Source organism: Cryptotermes secundus, unplaced genomic scaffold, assembly GCF_002891405.2.
Source record: "Cryptotermes secundus unplaced genomic scaffold, Csec_1.0 scaffold183, whole genome shotgun sequence".
Taxonomy (NCBI): domain Eukaryota; kingdom Metazoa; phylum Arthropoda; class Insecta; order Blattodea; family Kalotermitidae; genus Cryptotermes; species Cryptotermes secundus.
This window is the reverse complement of record NW_019729899.1, coordinates 383,401-401,926: the sequence shown is the minus strand read 5'-3', so window position 1 is coordinate 401,926 and position 18,526 is coordinate 383,401. Positions and strand designations below refer to the sequence as shown.

The following is an 18,526-nucleotide window of genomic DNA, read 5'->3' as shown; positions in this document are numbered from 1 at the left end:
ATTGAATGTATATCATTCCTGTCTCGTGTTCGGGAGGCCCCCTGATTCAAATTTAGGTGTATAAACAGATCATCCTCACTGCGGTCTTTCGTGTGTTCTCTCAGTCTCTTAGGGACAACCCAGAGATTTGTCACAAATTAGATTAATGTGGGCCGTTCTAGTTCATTGTTCAGTAAGATCACCTGACTGGGCATCGTCTGACCTGTTGGTAGCGTCGTTAAATAGGCAACAGATGAATAGAAAGTATAATGTAAGATTGAAGACAGGGAATCAGTAAAAACGAAGGTTTCCTCAGTTATCTTGGATCTATATTGGCAGTTCAGTTATATCACAGTATGTAGAATGCACATTTTGAAGCACTAAATGTGATGATACAAGGGATGTGAGATGAAATATATGGGAGGAAGTATAGAAAGATCACACTGTTTACTGAATTTATAGTAATTTTTATATGTCATCCGACACATAACAGTATTATATACAATTATGAAATTCCATCTATATTTCGATGAGAGTTTATCACAGTTCATACGGCGATATGGCGCTTCATATGGAGCGCTAAGTGGTCGGAACGCGAGAACGCCCTCTCGCAGAGCCGGCACTGGAACGGCCGGTCGCCGGTATGCTTACGGTAGTGGCGAGTCAGCTCGTCCGAGCGGGCGAACTTCCAGCCGCAGCCCTTCCAGCTGCACTGGTACGGTTTCTCGCCCGTGTGCGTGCGTAGATGGGCCTTCAGGTGCGACGATTTGGTGTAGGTCTTCACGCAGCCCGCGTATGTGCACGAATGCGTGGTCACTTTCTTGCGTCCCCACCGTCTGCGCCCCCGCTTTGCCTTTGTAAGTGGCGGGGCCTGTTGCTCCCCCGGCATGAAGGAGGATGGAGGCGCATGGGGGGATGTATGAAGGTGGTGTGGATGGTGCCGGAGGTTGGCAAGGTGTGGCGATGAGGGTGGCGTCATCACTCTGATGTTGGAGTAGTGGTGATGGGCAAGACGTTGCGACATGGGGTACTGGTGATGCATCATTTCGGGGGGATGGTGGTGATGATGGTGGTTCGGGCTCGGGGTTGCTGGTGGCGGGAACTGATTATGTCTGAGGACCGGTAGGGGGGTGTCCGGGCTGGCGGGGGGCGACACTATAGTCATGGTACCGTTGTATGCATCAGAGTGGGGGGGTTGCGTCTGGTAGCTGGTATAGCTGCCTCCCTGGTACATCGCCTGCTTAGCGTCCAACAGTCCCAGGTAGGATGAAGACATTCCATATCCACTGCAACCCGACTGAGCTGGATTGTCCTCCGGCACTCCCTGTGGTTCACTCTTTATGGGGTGGTGGGAGTTGAAGTGAGGATGGTAGCTGTAGTCCAGATATTCTGTTGGCGCGGGCGGTGGTGCCGGTGGTGCTGATGGCGCCGGTGGTGGAGGTGCCCCGGGATTACAGTAGCTCTGCCCCTCACCCAGCAACACGCTCTCAATATCCTGCCACATCTGGAATCAAACACGCGCCTTTTTACTTGCTGTTCAGCTTGTAAGGCCATACACCCCGTGTACTGGAATGTGATTACTGGTGTTTCGGAGGGATATACCGCCTCCATCTTAAGGAGAGTAGACTACGCAGCATCGTAATACAAAATACTACATATGAATTTTCACCGCTGTGGAAACCTAAAATTTATAAAGAAAATAAACTGATGTGACATTGAGATATAAACTTAGGTTAAAGTTTTATAAATTTATTCTTGTTTCCGAAATCTTTCTTTGTGTTTCTATTCCATATTGTAAAGAGAGTAAAGTAAAGCTACCCCTGTACCAGGCCGTGAAGGCCCATAGGATTGTGAGACGTCGAGGCTCCCACATTGTATGGACAGTCGGCTCACAGATGACGGTAAGGTTGGCAGCCTTACGCGCCGGCCGCCCTTTACCCCCAGGAAAATTATTTAATTAATTCCTGGTACTCATTTCTGTTAGAAGTTGAATCGACCCCAGGGCCATAGTGCGGCTGGAAGGATTAGGTCAATTAAAAGGTCCAGTGACCTCAGAGAGGTTCATCCACTCTACTACATTTGTTCAACAGTTTTCTCAAGTACCGTACCCGTTGCAGAATGGAGAATTTTAAAGCGATATTCTCATACATAATATGTAAAGGGTTAGAATTTATTTTCAGTTGTATATCGACCACCATGAAACAATATCAGGATATAAAATGAAATTCTTTTAATATTCGTCACTGCATTTCGCGTTAGTGATATCGGTGTTTCATATTCAATTCAATTCTTTATTATTAATGTGCCGAGTCAACAGCCGCAAGGCCAATTACAGACACAGCACAGTGCAGATGAATGAATTACATTATAGACAAACTTATTAAAAGTCAAATACAAATTACAGGTAAGTACTTGGAAGAAATAATAATGAATAAAAGTAAAAGTAAACAAACAAATAGCTGATAATTATGATAATATATATTCATAATGCTTTTAATTGAAGTCAATCCAAATCCTCCTCGACGCCAAGGGTATTGTCGGTTTTGGTGTGTATGTTACTTATCAAGTGTGCTGTGTGGATGAACTGACTAACCGCGTTAAATATTTGTCGCGATCTGTATCAATTTATGATTATTAAAAAAACCGTCAGCATAAATATTTTGCTGTCCTCTAACCAACGAAGTGTTGGTTCCGAATACATATTTCATAATATTGTTTCTACTGTATGTTTCGACCATATTTGGTCACTATCAGGTGGAAATTCAAATATACTGTATTCACAATACACTCATTGAGTTTTGTATATAAATTCATTTTGCTCAAAATTATTGTTTTGTTTTTTTAGATTTTGACATCGTTCGGTATTATAAAAACTATAGAACACGTTTCGGAAACTGGATTTTTTCCGTCTTCAGGTGATAAAGAGTTAACCTCAATCACTGGATCTTTATAAGGGACCCAACAGAGTAGGTGTCTCTCCTTTACCTGATGACGGAAACGCAGACAGTTTCCGAAACTTTATGTTCTCTGGTTTTTAGAATACCGGACGATAGAAAAATTTCAAAACTCCAGTTATTCTGAGTGTTATGCACCATCTTCAGAACCCTTTAGAACTCATTTTGGTTCATCTTTCATACTAAGGTGAATCAACTGATAGTAAGAAAATTAATTGTGTGAAAAAAGTATATATATTCTCGTATGATAATTCAGTCAGTCGTAAATTGAGTTCAATCAGTAAGTGAAGTTGAATATTAGAAACTCATTGCATCACAGAAATTAACAACGAAGATTATTGCATGTCTTATAGAGACGAATTGCGTAGTGGAAAATGGTACATTTCGTCATATAGTTATCCTATTTCAAGAGAAGACAGTTTGTTTGCGAAATTAGGTCTGCGTTTCGCTGTTAGTTTTCGGAGTTCTGTACATCGTGCTGTAATACAGCCATGTAGATATGTGTACACAGCAATTCTCCATACATGGCTCCATGATGGAGCCAGGAAATTAGAAGTATGCCCACAGATTTATCGATTCTCTACAGATGTTTCAATAATGCAGCCACAAATTTAAGCATCTGTCCAGAGTTAATTTTTTACATTTTTCCGTGAATGACTTATATTACAAATCACAGAAATCACACTTTTAATTTCATGACATATTCAGAGTGTGTTACAATCGAATTGTGTACGTCATAAAATTGGGTAACTGTACCTTATTTTGGAATAAACACGTAAATGTGTTTTTCTTCATTTCGCCGGGAATAAAAATGAAAATGGAATATATATAAGTATTTAATCATAATAAAGGAAGCTGTGAGCGCAAATGTGGAACAACCTCATGAGAGCAAATAAGAGTTTGGCCCATTTTTGCGCTCAAACTTCTTTTTGGATTAAGTCCCCGTCTGATAGACACGCATCGCGGAGGTTGATCGACGTTTGCACTCTTTGCTTCGCTACATATGTGCGTTCTACTTACACTCCCGATGTTTGAGTCTCCGATCGTTAACCAAGCAGGAACGGATTCCATGTTTAAGGTATATTCTGCAATAATTAAACGGAACAAATTTATTCATAATATAATTGAAATTATCATATGAAAATAATAAGACACCGATAATGCACATTTCTTTATATAAGTGGTCAATTGTTTTCGTATACATATAATCGTTCTATTATAATATACAAAGGAGTATAGAAAAGTAAATGAATTCCAGTATCTTGGATCCACAGTCACCTGTGATAAAAATGTTAATGTGGAAATTAATCACAGAATAAACATGTGGAATAAACGCTATTATGGGATGCAGAATTTACTGAGATCAAAACTTTTAAGAAAATATACTAAATGTAAAGTATATAAAACCCATATAGAATCTGTTGTACTTTACGTTAGTGAGAGCTGGGCACTCATTAAAGTAAATGAAGATAAACTTAAAGTTCTTGAAAGAAAAATTCTAAGGAAGATCTATGGCCTAAATATTTGGAGAATAAAATATTGTGACATGTAAATCCATTGTTAGGCAGCGCCCGCAACACACACACACGACCAACAATGTTGAAGCAGTGTTTTCCTTGTGTCCGCGGTGGCGTCACACAAGATTGGGTAGCGGTCACGTGATGTTTCTGTTGGCCCAGCCACCATGCCAATGTACTGGCTGGATGCAGACCACGTGACATGCGTTTTCTGTAGGTCCAGCCAGCGCACCAGTGGACTGGCTGGGTAGCAATCACGTGACGTGTGTTTTCTGTGAGGCGTGTCCGTTCTGAGGCTACATAAGTAAGCAGAATCCGAAGCCGAACAGTGAGCTGGAGGAGTGAGTAGTAGACGCAGTTTTGGTAGGATTCCGGGGTTCCAGGGTGACTGAACAAGAAATGCCAAGAAGACTTCATACTGATTTGAAGTGCTAGTTTCTGCGTTGGGATCCGTTGTCAGGAAACGACTAGTGCAGACGGAGAATTCTAGTGCGTTTGCAACGGTGAACCGAAAGTGTACAGAATAGCGATAGTGTTATAAGTGAGTGTGATTATAAGAATTTGTAACAGAAGCGCCAATAAATCCAATCACGCATCTAGAACCCGTTATTTTCGTCACGCGTACCCCCCTACATATGACAATATAATGAATTATATAAATTATTCAAAGAACCAAATATAATTTAATCAATAAAAATAGACAAGTTAAGTGCCTAGGGCATACCAGAAGGATGGATGAAAGTTTCCTCTGCAGAAAATTAACCTTCTTCCAGCTATGAGGCTGCAAAAAGAAAGGAAGACCAAAATTAATATGGCTGGATGATGTACTGCAAGATATAAAAATTCAGAACGTGACAGCTTGGTGGATAATGGTACAAGACAGAGATAGTTGGAAAGCTGTTATCAAGCAGATCAAGGCTCACAGAGGGTTGTAACGCCAGATAAGAAGAAGAATATATAAGCGTTCAGCTGAGGTCTCCAATTGCTAAACCAGAAATAAAACCATTTCGAAAAGGTTGCGAGGGTAGGCAATGGGTTTGGATTTATATTAGTAAAGGATATCTAGCCGGTCACGGTAGCCGAGCGGTCTAAGGCATGCACTGTCTTCGCTCGCTCGGAAGCCGAGATCGTGGGTTCGAATCCCACTCAGTTCATGGATGTTTGTGTGCGTTTTTCTGTGTTTGTCTACAGGTAGAGGCCTTGCGACGAGCTGATCACTCGCCCAAGGAGTCCTACCGAATGTGTAAGATCTAGAAACACCGAAGTGAACGGAGAAGTTCATGGAGGTAGGCCTAGGCCCAAATTGCGGCTGTAGCGCCACAGAAAAAAAAAAAGGAAAAGCAAAAGGATATCTAAGAATATCTGATTGGAAAATGCAGTGAGTTGTGGATGAATGAATGCATCAAGACTGAGGTCGCAGGTAGATTAGAACATGGCGTCATGACGCATTGCAAATTCCTTGAAATCACTGAAGTATGTAAAAGATATGTTGAACTCTACTATGGAAACCAATAGAAGAAAATAACTTGTATGAATTATTTTAAACTTCGGAACAGAATAAAGCAAAGTGTTATATAAACAAAGAACTACTGAACAAAATCTTTTGAATCATTTTGATAGTTTTGGAATAAATATTTTAAAATGTTCGGGAAGCTTTTGAATGGAATCTTCTGAAATATATTAAAACTTGCTTTTGGAATTTCATTGAAAACTTCGAAATGTCTTAATGGACTTTTTAAAATACTGTGACATAGCTGCTGAAAGCAAGAACTGTGAAGCCAGCAGAAAGATCCGTAGCTAGGGAACGGCTCTCTAAACACGACCGTTGCTAGACAATGGCTCTGTTGCCGTCACCTGAAGGTCGCAACGGACACGCACGCAACAATAGGAGAGATGTTGGAAGCGGTGTTTTCTGAGCGGTACGTGCCGAGCTTATATAAGGAGGATCAGCTGCTATTACCAGTCAGTCCGAGAAGAGTCGAGTAGAGAGCATGGAGAAGAACCGAGAGCGAGCCTGCAGTAAGCAGTCAGTTGAGATTTGTAGCTGTGAAGAATGAGAAGCTGGTAGCTGAGGACCGGGACAGCTCGGGGAGTCAGAAGAAGGGGAACGTTCGATGTTGGAAGCCGTTACCAAGCAAAGGAAATGAAGGGAGTGACTGAGAATACTAGTCTGTGTGTGACTTGCAAAGTGTAGTCACGAGTTATGTATAAAAGTATCAAATAAATCTGATTATCAAACCAAACTGCGTCTATAGTCTGCCCTATCACGTGTCAATAGTTTGAAACGTTGCATGCAATTAATGAAATGATGTATGGAGAAAAGCACTAGTTCCCATGAAGAGGCAAAAAATGTGTCAGGAAGAATTATGCCGAAAATTTTTAAATGGAAAAGTTAATTGTTTCATGGCGCAGAAACGTTTAATATTTATATTAAACCCCCATTTTTAAAATTCTACTTGCTTCTTGAAATAAGGCTCGAAGTTTCGGTTTTTTTTTGTTTTTAAAAATATTCGTTCTTTGCGTTTTCTAACAAATTTTACACATAAAAATGGATCGCATTAATCATTTTAAGTAAACCAAATTTGAAATGTCTGTTCTTCAAATAAACTAACTATACTATGTAATATTTTACAGCGTATAGATCAAAGTCTCTGTCATTAAGGGAGGAACATAGACTGAGGGTGTTTGAGAACAGGGTGCTGAGGAGAATATTTGGATCGAAGAGAGATGAATTGACAGGAGGTTGGAGAAAATTGCATAATGAGGAGCTCATAACTTGTACACTTCTCCAAGTATAATTAGAATGATCAAGTCAACGAGGATGAGGTGGGCAGGGCATGTAGCACGAATGGGGAGGGGAGAAATGCATATAGGATATTGGTGGGAAAGTCAGAAGGAAAGAGACCACTGGGAAGACTAAGGCGTAGGTAGGTGGACAATATTAAAATGGATCTTACAGAGATAGGATGGGATGGTAGGGATTGGATTGATCTGGCTCAGGATAGGGACCAGTGGAGGGCTCTTGTTAACACCGTAATGAACCTTCGGGTTCCATAAAATGCTGGGAAATTCTTAAGTAGCTGCAGAATTGTCTGCTCCTCAAGAAGGGCTCAACTCCATGAGTAAGTAAGCAAATAAACAGATGAAAGTTTATCAGATAGAGAGAGAAGCCGAGAATACCCTGACTGTGGCGTGGAGCATGTTTATCCTCTACTTCACGAAGTTTGTTTAACCCTCTAAAATATAATGGTAACTATATGCACCGCCTCTTTTAACACTGAAATCTCTGCATGTAGCCCACTGAATGTGTCTCGTACGATGTTCACAATGAACAGCGTTTCTTTCCCTAAAGAGCCCTGACAAGTCAGTCTTGGTATTTGAGACGCAGTATGTTTTCTTCGCGGTTCAAGCAATTTAAAAAAAAAAACATTTTCTCAAGGAAACTTCATGATTCAACGAATTAAGTAGAGCGTTAGCTTCAGTAACCACTTCATATCTCAATTTTGCATGCAAATAACAAAATAGACCTACATGTTGCTTTCTTATCTTATGTTTTGGGTTGTCTTCAAAAGTACCGTGCTCCAGGTAAACAGATCTATCTATATGTTATCAGTGGTTTGCTTGCTTAGTGTCATCCCTTCGGGGAAAGACGCACCTGGGAGGCGGTTCTAAGGAAACGAAAAAAAGAACTCATATTTCCTCACTCTTTTCTCTCCACTATAGAGCTTCATACCCTGCAGCAGGTTGACAAACTTGTTCATGTTGGATTGAAGGTTCTTACAGCCAGGATTATGAAAAATTCTATCTTCGGTGATACAACGCCGTCTAATCTGATGGTAGCCAATGATATTTCACTGGACCATATCTTCAGGATCGAAGAGTAAGCCAAGCAAAAATCAACATTTCTTGCTGCCAGCTTCATGGAGATGGTGGCCTAGTGATGGCCACCAATATAATTAACCAGTCGACATATAAATTATAAAAATATACAAATATTTACATAAAATTCTTTGAACCATGACATGATTCGACCCTTATTCGGTCATCATCAGTTGAATTGTTTGTGCTTAGATGTTGGACTTGTCTTTTTTTAATGTGGATTCGTATTTTGAATATGACTATATAACATATAACACTACGCTTGGTAACTAATCTCTTGGTATTGTCGTAATTTAAAGTATAATTGTGTTGGTATTAGGTATAATTATTTTAATTACTGTATATCTAGTTTAATGTTAAATTAATATAGAAATTAAGATTCCTTCCTAGGTGAGTATGACGTTATGAAATCTTGTTATGTACACATGCGTTGTGTCCCGTTTAATCGGGTTGCAAGTTGGGTGTAGTGGGACTCCCGTGGAGACGTCATCATGTGGTATATTGAAAATTCCCGTGTTGTCTTGTAGATGGTAATTTTGACTCTATCGGGGCTGTCGTGTTAGTTAAACTCCAAGGAGCATGTCACTCTTCAGAAGTTAATACTTGTTCAGTTACTGAATAAATTCTTCACCCTTTCTAGGACACCAGAGCTTCATCAGCATGCTTATAAGAACCAACTGCTCGACCAAACTTTCAACCAGTTTAATCCCAGTCTAGCATCTATCGAAATGTAACTTTCGTATTATTGTCTTATTGGCAGCTGTAGGCCTGAAAACGAAATGTCCCCTACTTTTTGACAATCTGTACCGTAGAAATGGATGCAAGCGGATAGTCAAGTACTGCTTTACAGCTTCTGGGCATAATTATTACTTCTCTGGTACTTAGGCTTCATTCATAAGGGCAGACGCTATATCCCGGGCGAAGAATATGTACTTTGCTTGTACGGAATCAGGAAACTTTCCATGTTGGCCGCGCCATAGCTCAAGCGGTTAGTCGCTGACTTCCCACCGCGGCGGCCCAGGTTCAATCCCGGGTCTGGTCAAGTGGGATTTGTGGTGGACAAAGTGGTGCTAGGGCAGGTTTTCTCCGAGTACTTCGGTTTCCCCTGCCAATCTTCATTCCACCAACTGCTCCACAATCACCCTCACCTATCATCTGGGGCTGGTACAATAGGCCAGAAGTGGCCGCAGTACAAGGGACTTAGTCCCACCCCACTAGCAATAAAAGAAAAATGATGAGCTTCATTCATAAGGGCAGACGCTATATCCAGGGCGAAGAATATGTACTTTGCTAGTAGGGAATAAGGAAACTAAACTGTCCATATACGGATTGAAGTTGTATCAGTCAGTTCTGGTAGGAATGTTAAGTCTATATTAAATCATTTGTTTTGTATGCTGCAGCAGCGCTGTGTTTACCATGTCACATTCTCTTCTGCTGCAGTGTCTGTATTCACGCCAATGACCATATCAGTCTATCATCCAGGCGCTCGTCTGCATCGCAATGATGCGCACTTGGAACGCTTTTCCACTCGAACCCTAGGCCACCTGATCATACAAGATGTCTTGTCTCACGTTTATTCCTTTGAAGCTTGAAAAGCATCTACATAACATTTATAAGTTCATTTCTTGCGTAACAGGAAACACAATGTGTCTCTTTCACAAAAAACTAATTTATTGCTCTTGTTTAAGGAGTAAATCATTGCTTATTGCTGGAAGCATATGAAACAAATGAATACACTCTGTAAGCACAAATCACAATTCATTCATTTTAATAGGTGGTACATAACTTTTTAAGTGAGCAGGGCATGTAGCATGCATGGGGGAGACGAACGCGTATAGGATATTGGTGGGAAAGCCAGAAGGAAGGAGACCACTGGGAAGACCAAGGCGTTGGTGGGTGGACAATATTAAAATGGATCTTAGCGAGATAGGATGGACTGGATTGATCTGGCTTAGGATAGGGACCAGTGGAGGGCTCTTGTGAACACGGTAAAGAACCTTCGGGTTCCTTAAAATGCTGGGAAATTCTTGAGTAGCTGCAGACTTGGCGGTTCTTCCAGAAGGGCTCAGCTCCATGAGTGAGTAAGGTACAAAACTTTACCAATGATCTTTGGAAGGATAACGGAATTTCTAAATATTCACTCACTCCATGGAAATGAGTTGTTCATGAGAAGCTACCAATGCTTTAGCTGCTGAAGAATTATAAGTATGTAATGAATTTCAGGATTCTGAGGGTTAAATGCATCAGTGGAAGAACAAGAGAACGGGTGGGGAAACAGGGTGTTTCACAAATATCATCATTGCGAACATTATACTGTTGACGTGGTCACATGATGTGGGCTGTCTGTCATCACCACGGGATGCCATGCTGCGTGGACGCAAGTCTCTTCCATTGTTCTGTCTTGCACTTACACGTCACTGTGTATATTCCTGCAAGTTATGCAGCAGTGCCTGCACTGCTTTCTAGTGACCGTTCAACCATTATGTTAATAATAAAGAAAATGGTTCCTCTTTTAAAGAGAGCGCGGCTGGTTTCGAAGAGAGAAACATTAACTGCAGAGTAAATTTTGAACTTACTTCAGCAACTTCGTACTTTTCATGCACTAACGGATTAATTAGCCATTTCTGTGGAGCGGGGTTCCTCTTGAGAATATGGGCGCAACTCAGTTTTGCCACAAAGTTTCTAAATTTCTGAAAATCTGAGATTATCGTGTACATAAGAACATTTGTCTCTGCCCTGAGCCAGATTAATCCATTCCATAATATCCCACCCTATTTGTTTAATATTCATTTTAATATTATTCTCCCATACAGATTGGTCTTCTATTTTCTCACTTCATTCTTTCAACCATTATTTTTTGGTATTTCTGATCACCACTCGTGCTAAATGACCGTCCCATCTCATCATAATCAATTTGATCACAGATCTTCATTGATATTACTTCAAAATACAGAGAATCTGATAAAATATGGACCACGGGCTATTTTTGAAATGTATTAAAGCCAAAATGGGGGCACGCGGTAGCGTAGAAGTTACAAAGTAACATATTTCTGAGGGCTTCACAGAGGGCACAGTCTTTAGGCTGTCATATTGAGCACTTCCCTCCACCAAGGGCTGGAAGCGTCGAGAACCCTAAGAGAACTAAAACAAGCAAAAATTACGTGCTAATTGATGATATATCTTGACCTAAGGGACAAACCCTCTGCAATACTACAGATTGTATAGGAATTACAGGTTTTTTATTAAATTTTCGTATATTATGAATATGAATCCGGTAAAATCAATAAACATTGCTGGCAGTTGCACTGTCTCTCTCTGCATGGATCTAAGAACAGTTCGTTACTAGTCAAAAGAAACAGACAGAAAGAAATAATATGCAAATTTAAATACATAATTTGTGTAAGGTTTAAAACAAATCAACAGCACCTCTGAGGACTATGCACAGAGTCCGGCCATTTGAAAGCCGCGGCGTTAGCTAGAAGTCACTATGATACCACAATAGCCTGCAATCGTTTGTGCGAGAAGTTTATTCCGCGACTTTCCTCGGTCCGAAAGCAAATGCTGAGTTTGTAGTAAAATTCTACGTTGCACTGTGTGGTTCTCATAAAGCACAATTCATGTTAGTATTAAAATCGCGCCTTAATGTAGCCCTCCCACATGTTTCCGCGGCAACACATGCGAGAATGAACGGTGTTCTCTGCGTGGTCCGTGTTGATGAGTTATAAGGAAGATAATTGCGGCAACGAAATCAGTTGCATCCTGCGACCGGCCATCTCGACACAGGTTTTCTTCGTTTTCCTCTGTCTTATAAGCAAATGCTGAGATGGTTCCCAAATTCCAAGTTGCTACTGCATGCTTCTCATGCAGCCCTCCCGATTTAAATTCATCAAAATTACGATCCCTTGCTGTCAAAATTACCAAATTATACACGTAAACTCTAATTTTTGAAATTTAAAGCTCCGCGGCCCCTCTCTCTCAACTCTCTAAAGTCGTTGCTTCTAATCATCTTAACGCCTACACTTTCACTTTACTCTTACCGGAAGGACGAGCCGGCAAAGCCTGGGAACCTTCTTAAATCGATGCTCTTTCTTTCTTTCTTTCTTTCTTTCTTTCTTTCTTTCTTTCTTTCTTTCTTCTTTCTCTGTGCACCAACGAAATCAGTTCTGTATTGGAATCTGTGAAGAAAAGAGTCAGTTAGAAGGGAGACGCCATTCAGAGAGGACCTGAAAGCGGAAGCTGAAGAATCTCAACTGTTAGAAGCCGTTACTAGTGAAAGGCTCGTGAAGACAGCAGGCTGGAAAAGACTTAGCCTGTGCTGGGGTGATTATTAAATTATGGAAATCAGTGATGGCGCTGAAGTTAGTCGTAGTTCCGAGTTGTGTGTATAGGTGGTCAATAAATCCAATATCCAATCCAAAATTCCGGTCCATAATCACACCTAGACACGATAGAACTTGTGTCGGCAGTGGCTGGATTGCAATCACACACATACGCATAATAGTGATATTTACTTTACTTTTGGTCTATCAGTACTCTGTGATATCCCACACTACAACGTGGAATGATAGTGTGACCAGTGAATAATGCATCCGAAAGGATAATCTCAGAGACTATCCAGATATTTCCTCGAAAGCTCTAAGAGAATCTACGTGCAGATGGAATCCGGGACAAGACTCAAACCCGGGACCGCTCTAATGCGGAGCAGAGTGTGTCTGTGTGTCAGAAAAAGGTTGCGAGCAGACTGCTTGACTCTAGCAGTGCCTCTTTGCCGCAAATGTTGAAACAAATCTTATAAATGCTGCAGCAGTTTATTGTCCTGTCAGATACAATCAAATTACCTGACTTCACTGGTTCCTCTACTTTATGCTAATAGCATTAACTTATCTCCGGTCTACTTGCATACATTGATTTTCTTTGGATGCCTCTCAGCAAAATACTATGTGATAAAAGTTTATGGTATACACCTACAATTAAACCAAGAAGCCTGAGTAGCTCAGTCAGTATAGAGACGAGTTGGACGGTCGGGGTTCGATTCCCGGTAGAGGAAAGAGATTCTTCTCTACTTTACAGTGTCCAGAGTAGCCGAGAGAGTCGGTATAGCGACTGGCTACGGGCTGGACGACCGAGGGGTTGGAGTTCGAATCCCGATAGTGTCAAGAATTTTCTCTTTTCAAAATCGTCGAGACTGGCTCTGGGGTCCACCTAACCTCCTCTCCAATGGGTAAGAGGAGGGGGACTCTTTCCAAAGGGATAAAGCGGCCGGGGGGTGAAGCTGACCACTCACCTCCAACTAGTGCCGAGGTCAAGGAAACGTTGATCTATACATCCACTGCCCCATACGTCTTCATGGCTTAGTGCTTAATTAGTTAAGTACAGGGTCAACTTTGACTTTTTGCCTTTATCTACAGTGTCCAGACGGGTTCCAGAGGAAACCCAGCCTTATCTCCAATGGGTACCGTGGGCCCTTTCCCCGGGGTAAGGCGGTAGAGGCGTAAAGCTGACCGCTCATCACTTCCTAGTGCCGAGGTCAAGAATGGTGGAGCTATACCACCACTTACTCCTATATCTTCATGGAATAGTGCTTAATTAATTAAGCACAAAAAAATCTTTGCCTTTCACCTTTCATAAGGACGCATAAATCCATTGATAGGCAACGACTAAGTAAACACATCCCGCGACAAAGAATACACAACAATAGAGGACATCCGCTGCTAAGCAATGGATATATAACGAGAAGCAACAATAACTGACAGTTCAGTAGTTCAGTGGAGAGAAGTAGATTAGTGTAGTGTGGTTAGAAGTCGAGCGTGTCCAGTCCAAGGTAATGATTTGTGGTATGTTGTAACAAGATGTAAAAAGGTCCAATAAATTCAATCTTCGCCGGTCACGGTAGCCGAGCGGTCTAAGGCATGCACCGTCTTCGCTCGCTCGGAAGTCGGGATCGTGGGTTCGAATCCCACTCAGGGCATAGATGTGTGTGTGTGCGTTTTTCTGTGTTTGTGTACAGGTAGAGACCTTGCGACGAGCTGATCACCCGCCCAAGGAGTCCTACCGAATGTGTAAGATCTAGAAAAACCGAAGTGAACGGATAAGTTCATGGAGGTAGGCCTAGGCCCACTGGGGCTGTAGTGCCAAGGGGAAAAAAAATTCAGTCATCAAATCCAAACCCCGTTTCATAAGTCAGGCAAACCCCTAATACGTGACAATGTTAAACTTTCTGAAGCTTAAAATTCATCTGAATAATTCTGATGAATCCCTTTCCTTACAACACACAAAGCACATTGCATTTACCTCACAAAGGCAAATTGTTCAATGCTTGTTCAGTGAGAATCATAGAAAACACCGTATGGAAGAACTGTACTACATCGTAGCGTATGGCAGGGTGCTTTAAAGAGTTAAGGAGTGTAGGTCCCTATAGCACTGTGCTATGCTACATTGACATGCTCGACACAAAGTCCCCTGATATTATCAGCGTCTTTGCCTAGCTCGATTTGCAATTAAAACGAGCTAGACATCACCATTCTGAACAACTTCTTCCGTTGCACTCGAACGTGCAAACCATGACGTCATTATAAAGCACACAGTGCATAGTGAAGATGCTTACATGTCGCAGATTGTAAAAGTAGGAGATATGACAATTATTTCACTTCAATCCCTTGCCATACATGGATTCGGTCCTGAAGATGGAAGCAGTTTGTTTCTTCGAAACACTGGTAACCACCTATAAAATCGCCGTTTCATCTCTCAATCTTTATCTATGTTAACTTTCGTGACCCTAATGGACAACACCCGTCAAACGTATCTCCGTAAGGATCACGGCTACAGACACTTTAACTAACTCAATGAAGCTGAGTCCTTCTTTATCTTCTTCTTCTCCTGCCTTTATTCCTGTTTCTCTCACTTGAAGCATAAGACATCCTTGACATGTTTCATTTCACTTCAGTTTCTTAATCTAAGATAGTTGGTAGGTCTCCTTGGACAGGGGATCAGCACGTCGCAAGGCCGCTACCTAGCACAAACTCAGAATAAATATAGACAGACATCCATGCCTTGAGTGGGATTCGAATCTACGATCCCAGCGTTCGAGCGGTGGCCATTATGTTCGGCAACAAAGTCCTTAAAAAGCTAAAAAATACCTTAGCTAATTAAGAAATTCCTAGCCTTTCATTAACGTGTTCGTAAGAGCCCACTTAAATTTCCATATTCTGTGTAATATTTAAGTAATTTTGTTTCACTTTTCTTTCACGGTGAGGAGTGTTACCCAAACTCCCAAAGCACAAGTTTTCTTTATTGCTAGTGGGGTGGTACTAAGTCTCTTGTACTGCGGCCACTTCTTGCCTATTGTACCAACCCCAGATGATAGGTGAGGGTGATTGTGGAGCAATGGGTGGAATGAAGATTGGTAGGGGAAACCGAAGTTTTTTTTCCTTGGCACTACAGCCCCAGTGGGCCTAGGCCTACCTCCATGAACTTCTCCGATCACTTCGGTTTTTCTAGATCTTACACATTCGGTAGGACTCCTTGGGCGGGTGATCAGCTCGTCGCAAGGCCTCTACACAAACACAGAAAAACGCACACACACACAAACTAAACATCCATGCCCTGAGTGGGATTCGAACCCACGATCCCGGTTTCCAAGCGAGCGAAGAGAGTGGGGAAACCGAAGTACTCGGAGAAAACCTACCCCAGAGCCACTTTGTCCACCACAAATCCCACTTGACCAGACCCGGGATAGAACCCGGGCCGCCGCGGTGGGAAGCCAGCGACTAACCGCTTGAGCTATGGCGCGGCCTAAAGCACAAGTTGGAGACCATCCCTTGTCGGCTATCCGTGAGCATTCGATATATAGACAGCTTCCCTCCATGTCTCGATGCAGTCTCGCCCACGCGCAATTCGAGAAAACGCCATGATCGCTGACGTGGGACACAATTAAGATGGACGCGAACTATGAAGGCGGTTGGAATGACGAAACTGTTTTCTTCTCCTCTGACGACGTTCCTGTTGGACGGATTGCATAAGTCCGTAGGCTATTTCTCTTCGGGAATCACCAAAGGCCACCCGAATTTGAAGCCAAATTCAAGCTGGTACAGAGTGACTATGAAGAATACAGCTTCTGGGTCTTAATGAAGTATACTTCAGAGAAAGCCTCACCCTGAAATGATACTATATATCTCCGAAACATCCTATTTTCTCCGAATTTTACGTTTCAACATGGAACACCGTATATTTAATTGTGTAACGTATCACGAAGACACTATACAACTGCGATAGCGTATTTAAACGTTTAATTTTAAATTTTTCTATATGCGGTAACTTAGCAGTATCAGATCTCTTAAATGTTAATGAAAGATAAGACACAAATAATAAAGTGAAAGATAAATGATTATAGATTTAGATAACATATTGTAACATCACTTTGTCATTTCTATAAATTCCTCGTTTATATTGGATCAGTTCCTGAGCTTTGTAGAAGCCCAAAATTCCTATTGATTTCACCTTGTGCAATAGGCTTGGATGTGCTCGGTATCACCATAATCAACATACGTAACTTACTGGGTCTCTTCCGGTCTTTTGGTGTTATTTTAAAGAACTATTTTAAGACTTCTTCAACTTATGTAGGCCTATAGAGTTAGGTTAGCCGTCGCCACAACAAAGTGATTTATACTCAGTAATTTACAATTTAATATTTATTTCCTGCTACATGTTTCGGTCTCATAGGACCATCATCAGGCAGTGATACATCGAGCTGAGTACAATAAAGTACAATAACACCCATACAAATATTTATTATTATTATTATTATTATTGGAGGGGGTAGGTTTCCCCATGCACCGCGACCAGTTGTTGATCTATTGTAGGTTCCCCTTTGATATTCTACCAGTCTCCATACCCTATCGGTACTGGTGCGTGCTACCAGCCCCGTTGAGCCAACGAGGTCGGCCCTCGGTACCTTGATACTTCCCCCATCTACCAGAGGCATTGAAAACTACTTTGGCGGGAAATTGTTGCCTAATTTAGCTCAGAGGTCTCCTAGAGACGTGAGGTTCTTTCACGTGCCGTAAATCTACGACACGGGACACACGGCTTAAAGTCCCTCCCGGAGGACTTGTTCCCTGAATTTTTCCGCCCTTAAAAATTCCACGACCTCCGCCGGGCTTGAACCCCCGTACCTTGAGTCATGAGGTGGGAACGTTACCCCTAGACTACGGATGTATTAACGACTACACAACTTTATATCGACGAACACATATACCTTAACACTACACGTAGCAATAGCTTCAGAAACATCAGCAACTTGAGCACACCTCGCAGGACATTTTTTGCTTGAAGAGCAGGTAGTGGACGTTGCGGAGTCTCTGATATACCAAGCAGAATCTCGAAGACCAGAAACTTCCAGAAGAGAAGTACAAAATTTATAACCAAGGTAAACTTGAATAGGAAAGAGCACGTCAAGTTTACTTTGGTTCTAAGTTCTGAATTTCGTTACAATGTAAAACTCCATTAAAGTCCGCTTTAAGATGACAGACACAGCTTTGAATATTGAAGAAATTCAAATATCCTCTCCCTCTGGAAAGAAACTTAATTTAAGACTGGTTTGTTTCGTGGGAAATTTCCGTTGTCTGTTACTCGGAGCCCATGCATCATTGAGTTAGCACATGCAAACAATGGATTCCTCGCCGCTTCGCTTCCGTGTGGAGTTCCACCGCGAGGTAATTATTAGTGACGGAATAATGCTGAAGCAAACATCGTAAAATTAAGTTTCCCTTACGCGAGTCGAACTATTCCAGGAGAGAAAAAATAATGAAATGTTGACTGAGTCATGCTCACTCCCACGCACTTAGCTTTCATCTCTTGTGGTGTAGTTCTGTAACTGCCTTCATGGTTGTTCTTCAATTAAAATGTTTATTTTCAGCGGGTGTAGGGACAGATGCGCTGGGGAGGCCAGTCGCTCGGGTTCTGAGCCTCAAGCGGGCCCCTTGTGTTTCTAGGCATACAAAACTGAAATTTGAGTGCTATCAATCATGCATTTAACTGTAACATTTGAGGTTTTCAAGGCGGTGACTATGAAGCAAACCATCTTCTGGGATGTTGTGCCGTGTAGATATTGTATTAACGGACGTTTAGGAGGAACGTATCCCCTCCATCTTGAGGGTAAAAGAAAAAAGAAAACCCACAGCGAGGAATCAGCGTGAGCAG

At 41.8% G+C, this 18,526-nt stretch overlaps 1 protein-coding gene across 3 annotated transcripts in view; it reads right to left on the bottom strand.

Annotated features, from left to right (window-relative positions):
- Positions 1 to 425: 425 nt before the first annotated feature.
- Positions 426 to 18,526, bottom strand: part of LOC111865746 (Krueppel-like factor 2) — a 45,294-nt gene continuing 27,193 nt past the window's right edge. Inside the window, exons 1-3 of one of the 3 annotated variants that reach the window (XM_023854013.2) lie at positions 5,175 to 5,231; positions 3,954 to 4,018; positions 426 to 1,483 (exon numbers count right to left, since the gene is read on the bottom strand). In XM_023854013.2, coding sequence (XP_023709781.1) covers positions 527 to 1,483; positions 3,954 to 4,004 — 1,008 coding nt within the window. In that variant the 5' untranslated portion in view covers positions 4,005 to 4,018; positions 5,175 to 5,231 and the 3' untranslated portion in view covers positions 426 to 526. Of the gene's footprint in view, positions 1,484 to 3,953; positions 4,019 to 5,174; positions 5,232 to 18,526 lie in introns of those variants that run through there. The other 2 variants (XM_023854012.1, XM_023854011.2) reach the window with 2 other exon arrangements.